The sequence below is a fragment of the Salvelinus alpinus genome, chromosome 14 (genome assembly GCF_045679555.1).
Source record: "Salvelinus alpinus chromosome 14, SLU_Salpinus.1, whole genome shotgun sequence".
Classification (NCBI taxonomy): domain Eukaryota; kingdom Metazoa; phylum Chordata; class Actinopteri; order Salmoniformes; family Salmonidae; genus Salvelinus; species Salvelinus alpinus.
Window position 1 is genome coordinate 2407572 of NC_092099.1, and position 7391 is coordinate 2414962.

Genomic DNA, 7391 nt, shown 5'->3' on the forward strand with positions numbered 1-7391 from the left:
ATACTTAGACCTACCCTAAAACTCTTACAGTATGGCCTTCATGTTTTTCTGTGTCACTGCTTCTAAGAAGAAGCTATGTCTAGTAATTCCCTTTTTCACTAGGACTGTCGCTATTCTGTTTTTGTTCTTTCACATTCAGCCTACCTCCACCTCATAGTTGCCTTCATCTCCCTCTAAGATACCTTTCCCTCTTGAGTAACTCTCTTGTCTTTCCAATCAGAAAGCAGCCTCTTGGATTCTGTCTGGAATACTCTCAATGCAGCTCATGTGAAACTGTGCTCTGCTGAAACCCTTTGGAAACAGCAGGACATGAAAATGATACTTCACCGATGGATCTGATGGATTAACTACAGATAAAACCTTGACAGCTTGTAAGGAAGTTAAAACTGTCTTGTCTTGTGGTTTGCAAGCCATAACGATAGAACAACATGGCACAAGGTTTAAATTAACCATGACTGCTCTTTCATGACAGGACCAGCAGGAGCACACAGCTGAATATGTCCAACCGTATGGGTCATGATCGGCCCAGAAATCCCTTGCTCTCAGCTGTCTCGGCTCTCTTGTGGGCCTTGCACTTTGGAATATTGTTCGGAAGTGCACTGGTGACCGCTTGTCCCAAGAGCTGCCACTGCATGGAGAAGAACAACCTTGCCGTGCTGCAGTGCATGTCGCGCAACCTGGAGAACATCCCGGCTGACCTGCCCCGTGACACTGTAGTCCTGCTGCTGGCCTCAAACAGGATTACCAAGATCCCCAAACAGGCCTTTAAGGACCTCAACAGATTACAGGAACTGGATCTGTCCAACAACGCCATTGAGACGGTGGACGCTGGGGCCTTCCAGGGGGTCTCCGACGTCCTTCGGATCCTGGACCTGTCCAACAACCGCATAAGCAGCGTGCCCAAAGAGGCATTCGCCAAACTTCGGGCCAAAATCAGCCTCTCCAACAACCCCTGGCACTGCGAGTGCAGCTTGCAGGAGGTCCTGAGGGAGCTGAGACTGGACCCAGAGACGGTCAACGAGGTGAGCTGTCACACGGCTGTGGCGGAGGAGTACGCCGGCAAACCCGTTATCCAGGTCCTGGACTCGGGCATCAACTTTTGCAACTTCCACCACAAGACCACCGATGTGGCCATGTTCGTCACTGTGTTTGGCTGGTTCACCATGGTGATAGCCTACGTGATCTACTACGTGCGGCAGAACCAGGAGGATGCCAGGAGGCACATGGAGTACCTCAAGTCCCTGCCCAGCAGCTCGCAGATCAGCAAAGACTTTGACACGATCAGCACGGTTCTCTAGCAGGCCCGCTGTGGCACACATTTGAGTGAGTGAGTGAGTGAGTGAGTGAGTGAGTGAGTGAGTGAGTGAGTGAGTGAGTGAGTGAGTGAGTGAGTGAGTGAGTGAGTGAGTGAGTGAGTGAGTGAGTGAGCGAGCGAGCGAGTGGATGATAGGGGGAATGGTGTTCTTGATTTTTAAAATGGGATTTATTTTAGGTGGCCTTAGGAGACGATAGATCTGGACTTCATCTGGACCTTTAGTATTTATAATCGCTCTCTATCTTTCTGTGTGTACACAGATATACTATCTTAATTTGACCAGTTTCTCAAAGCAGGAAAATAATCCTTCCGCAACAGGAAATGTGAATTATTATGTGGATTATAATGAGCATTTGTGTAGGGGTTGATACGTTTTTTGTCGGGGCAAATCAAGTCTGACATTTTAAAGTGGAAATTCCAAACTTTAGAGGCCTTTTTAAACCTCAAATACACTAAAAGTTGCATTTCCTGTGGCACAGGAACATTTTCTGTGACAACAGAGTGATCAAATTACGAAAAAGGACATACATGGACAAATCTGGCATTTTATCATCTAGACTATCATTTCATTTATATTCAGGTGAAGGCTAGTTCTTTTAGAACACCATTTTCACTTGACATCTCTTGCGATACTGCATTTAAGTGGGAGAGTTATGCTGTTCAGAACTTGTTATATTTCCTTGTGGCACACAGATTGGTTCCTAGCTACAACTCATTATACTCTGCAAACCACCACAGAATCCCCATGTACATGTGGTAAATGCGCACCATTGTCTGTTTATGCAACATCTGTTTACATGCAAATTCAATGGAATTCATTAGACAAGTGGAATAAAAGTCGATTGATAGCTAGACTGTTACATTTCTGCTGCTTTAGCACAACCATAAACATAAGCCATACTCATTTTTGTATTGGTCTTTCTGTAGCTATGTGGTTATGAGACGTGCATGCCTAAGTGCCTATCCCCTTTGACTTCTACACCTTAACACTGTGTATTGGGCTGTACTAGATCATGTTCCCTCCCTGTCCTTCTGCCATGTACAATTCCCGCTAATGCTGTCTTTTAATCTAGTTAGTTGCTACTCAGGGGGGAAAGTTGGTTGCAATGAAGTAATTATGGTGTCATTGTCAGGTTGTATACTGGTTACATAAGGAGGTTTCATGAATGTATTTTTAGCAATCATTATAAATTCATCTTTATCTGGTTATTTGACCAGATAACAACCAAAATATGACATCTGATATGACGTCTTCTCAATCAGAAAATCAGTTTACAACCAGAAAATTGTTCTTAAGACGTTGTGTCAATTTTTGCCTGCTGGGTAGGAAGTTTTTATCTGTGTAGTTAGACTTTCTCCTCATTTTGTTTGGTGTTTTAGTGGTCAAATGTGAGTCAACATCTTGTATGGTTTATACAATCTGTGCTTGTATGGGATATTGACTTTGACTTCTACACCTTAAGACCACCGATGTATCCCACATGCTAAAATAGGTCAAAATGTTTTATCAATGTTGTCATAATGTTCAATGAATGGGCCAAGTGTCCGTTTTTCTGGGACTGGGCCCGGTCTAAAGTGTTATTGTCATTAGGTCATATATATTTGCACATTGTTATAGAATTGAAAGGTCTTCAGTCATTTCTTGTAATTACCATTGTGCAATTTCTGTTGTTTCTATGTGTCAATGTAGAATTGTTACTTAGATTTATAATCTGTGGAATTCAAAATGGACACCATAGCAGCATTTGAAAATTAAGGTTGTTATACATAACTTTCTTCAGCTTACTTAACTGTTTATTCTGCTTGTATTTTGGCACTGTGGCTGCAAGGACAGTGTTTGATGTATGAAAGAACTATGATATTGCTGTCTGAAAGTGCATAAAACCAATGCCTCTCGAACAGAAGGGCACACAAAAAATGTATCTAATTTGTTTTACCGAGCTTGACCTGCAGAGGTAGAACTCTGACTTATTGCTTTGTAGTGATGAGATTTCATGATGGCGCAGGGAAAGTTGACGTCACGTTAATAATGGATTTCTAATCGAACGAGGGTTCTGTTCCTTGCAGAGAATGTGTTTGCTATTCTGATTGAGTGTCCACAGAATCCCATTTATTTGAGAGTGGATTTTAGGGTTCCCTTCTATCCAGTTGGTTTCTGTGATATACTAATATGTCCTTGTAATTACACCTGAACATGAATGTGGCAACAACTCCTCCAAACTGCAGGTGGTGTGTTAATTCAGATATTTTTTCCGCCAATTGGTATTGTGACCAATCACATCAGATCTGTTCACATCAGATCTTTTTCAGAGCTGATCTGATTGGTCAAAATACATTTCAGAATTGGGCTGCCTGTGTAAACATACTCTTAAGGATTGGACCCTTTTTTTCAATTTTCTCCTAAAATGACATACCCAAATCTAACTGCCTGTAGCTCAGGACCTGAAGCAAGGATATGCATATTCTTGATACCATTTCAAAGTAAACACTTTGAAGTTTGTGGAAATGTGAAATTAATGTAGTAGAATATAACACATTAGATCTGGTAAAAAATAATACAAAGAAAAATATATAAAATCAAATCAAAGTTTATATGTCAGGTGCGCCGAATACAACCTTACAGTGAAATTATTACTTATTGGTTAAACTAACCAATAGTGCAAAAAAGGTATTAGATGAACAACAGGTAAGTAAAGAAATAAAACAACAGTAAAAAGACAGGCTATATACAGTAGCGAGGCTATAAAAGTAGCGAGACTACATACAGACACTGGTTAGTCAGGCTGATTGAGGTAGTATGTACATGTAGATATGGTTAAAGTGACTATGCATATATGATGAACAGAGAGTAGCAGTAGCGTAAAACAGGGGTTGGCGGGTGGTGGGTTGTGGGACACAATGCAGATAGCCCGGTTTGCCAATGTGCAGGAGCACTGGTTGGTCGGCCCAATTGAGGTAGTATGTACATGAATGTATAGTTCAAGTGACTATGCATATATGATAAACAGAGAGTAGCAGCAGTGTAAAAAGAGGGGTTGGGGGGGCACACAATGCAAATGGTCCGTGTAGCCATTTGATTACCTGTTCAGGAGTCTTATGGCTTGGGGGTAAAAACTGTTGAGAAGCCTTTTTGTCCTAGACTTGGCTCTCCGGTACCGCTTGCCATGCGGTAGTAGAGAGAACAGTCTATGACTGGGGTGGCTGGGCTCTTTGACCATCTTTAGGGCCTTCCTCTGACACCGCCTGGTGTAGAGGTCCTGGATGGTAGGCAGCTTGGCCCAGTGATGCACTGGGCCGTACGCACTACCCTCTGTAGTGCCTTGTGGTCAGAGGCCGAGCAATTGCCGTATCAGGCAGTGATGCAACCAGTCAGGATGCTCTCGATGTTACAGCTGTAGAACCATTTGAGGATCTCAGGACCCATGCCAAATCTTTTTAGTTTCCTGAGGTGGAATAGGATTTGTTGTGCCCTCTTCACGACTGTCTTGGTGTGTATGGACCATTCTAGTTTGTTGTTGATGTGGACACCAAGGAACTTGAAGCTCTCAACCAGCTCCGATACAGCCCCGTCGATGAGAATGGGAGCATGCTCGGTCCTCCTTTTCCTGTAGTCCACTATCATGACCTTAGTCCTGGTTACGTTGAGGGATAGGTTGTTATTCTGGCACCACCCGGCCAGGTCTCTGACCTCCTCCCTATAGGCTGTCTCGTCGTTGTCGGTGATCAGGCCTACCACTGTTGTGTCGTCGGCAAACTTAATGATGGTGTTGGAGTCGTGCCTGGCCATGCAGTCGTGGGTGAACAGGGAGTACATGAGGAGACTGAGCCCGCACCCCTGGGGAGCTCCAGTGATGAGGATCAGCGTGGCAGATGTGTTGCTACCTACCCTCACCACCTGGGGTTGGCCCGTCAGGAAGTCTAGGATCCAGTTGCAGAGGGAGGTGTTTAGTCCCAGGATCCTTAGCTTAGTGATGAGCTTTGAGGGTACTATGGTGTTGAACGCTGAGCTGTAGTCAATGAATAGCATTCTCACATAAGTGTTCCTTTTGTCCAGGTGGGAAAGGGCAGTGTGGAGTGCAATAGAGATTGCATCATCTGTGGATCTGTTTGGGCGGTATGCAAATTCAGGTGGGTCTAGGGTTTCTGGGATAATGATGTTGATGTGAGCCATTACCAACCTTTCAAAGCACTGCATTTTTTTACATGCATTTTTTTTAAATGCAAGAGAAAGGCACAATGTATTATACCAAGTTAGGTGAAATTTAGATTGTGTATGTGCAAAGTTTTAGACTGATCCAATCAACCATTGTATTTCTGTTTAAAATGTTGTATCAAGTCTCCCCAAATGTGCCTAATTGGTTTATTAATACATTTTCAAGTTCATAACTGTGCACTCTCATCAAACAATAGCATGGTATTCTTTCACTGTAATAGCTACTGTAAATTGGACAGTGCAGTTAGATTAACAAGAATTGACGCTTTCTGCCCATATCAGATATGTCTATGTCCTGGCAAATGTTCTTGTTACTTACAACCTCATGCTAATCACATTTGCGCAAGTTAGTTCAATCGTCCCGCGGGGGGGATACCGATCCTGTAGAGGTTTTAAGCCTGAATTCAATCCATTGCCAGAACAACTGCACTACGGATTCACTAATTTTGCTTACGCCCGATTTTGTCTAATCCACTGATGGGACTTGAGCCACGTAAACTTTTCAAAATAGATATGTTCCTTTCAACATAAAATACTTGTCCTGGAAACGTAAAGTGATATTGAAAGAAATGTGATTTTAGAGGTAACAGCCCTTTTGACTAGACTCATCTGGCAATGATTCATCAAATGGTCCTTACTCACATTTTGTCCGCCCTCGCAAATAATAAGTAATCAACAAAAATCTACACATTTTGATAAATGGCTCAAACCAATGTTAAAATTCTATTAACTATTATTACTCCAAGGGAAGTAGATCCAAGAGAAGTGATAAGCCGATCTGATAGTTTTCATGAGAACAGTTAGTAGGCTTCGAAAGGAAAAGTATGCTCCAGTGATTCATGTGATGTATCGAACTTTGAGAGTTATTGCTCCACTACCTTTTCTTAAAGTGTGACATTTAGGTTGGTAGCTAGTGAGATGTGGTAAGACAGACATTGTGGTCAAGACCAGAACTTGCAACCCAGGCCAGAACCCTTAAAACCCAGATCTAGAGCCAACCTCTTGAGACCAAGACCCAGTGTATCAAGGCCATGACGAGACCAAGACCAGACCCTGTGGATTGAGACTGTGATGAGACAAAGAGCGGATTTCTGTGCTGCAGTGGTCTCAAGACCACGAGACTCCTTGTCCCAATACACTCAGGGAACATATACATATCTCGCTCCTCCTCTCCCACACCTGTAATGATAATATGTATAATCAAAAATCTAGGTTGCATTTAAATTAATGTCTCCCTAGTGCCACACTTTCTTAGCGTACACTGTCGCTGCATGCAACACATTGTTGCACTTTTTATTCAAATGTTCGCCTTTCACATACATCTTTATAGAAAGCGTACAACATCATGATAACAATTTTGCAAGTAATAAGTTAGTTAGTTCAGTGCGGTTTTGCAGACAGAAAATTATGCTCTATAACATGATACAAAGTTCATACAATTGGGAACTTCAATGTCTTCTGTAGCTCAATAAGTAGCGACTTCATTTCCTGTACACATGACTATCATCAACAACACATTATTCTCCATCTCTATTCATGAAAGGAAATGAGCATGATACATTAGTTATCAGCTGGCTGCTGATTCACAACTAATTTGGCAGCATTTGCTGAAGGGATACAAATGAAGATGTAAGTATCAGCAACTGTTTGGCATGCTCAACCAGGCAAAGTTGGGCTACAAATGTATTGAGTTGTCACCAGTATTTGATTCTGTTGTCAAAATCTTTTTTTTGGTGGTATGATGTTTATTATGTATGCAACAGAATTTCCGAACCTAGAGATAAAAATCTGTTAGGAAAATGCATTGTGGTTAAGGAACAGTGAGAGAGACATGAATGCATCCCTCTGTCCTCGTTACGTCAA

General features: G+C 42.4%; 1 protein-coding gene across 1 annotated transcript; it reads left to right on the forward strand.

The window, feature by feature from the left end:
* The first annotated feature begins 433 nt into the window (after window positions 1–433).
* lrrc3 (leucine rich repeat containing 3) lies at window positions 434–3132 on the forward strand. Its single transcript, XM_071340046.1, has one exon. It carries the CDS (start codon window positions 498–500, stop codon window positions 1296–1298), a length of 801 nt encoding a protein of 266 aa, XP_071196147.1. The 5' UTR covers window positions 434–497; the 3' UTR covers window positions 1299–3132.
* The last annotated feature ends 4259 nt before the right edge of the window (window positions 3133–7391 follow it).

Bases quoted from the DNA above. Each gene is read 5' to 3' on its own strand.
- lrrc3 (XM_071340046.1), top strand. From the start codon at position 498: ATGTCCAACCGTATGGGTCATGATCGGCCCAGAAATCCCTTGCTCTCA.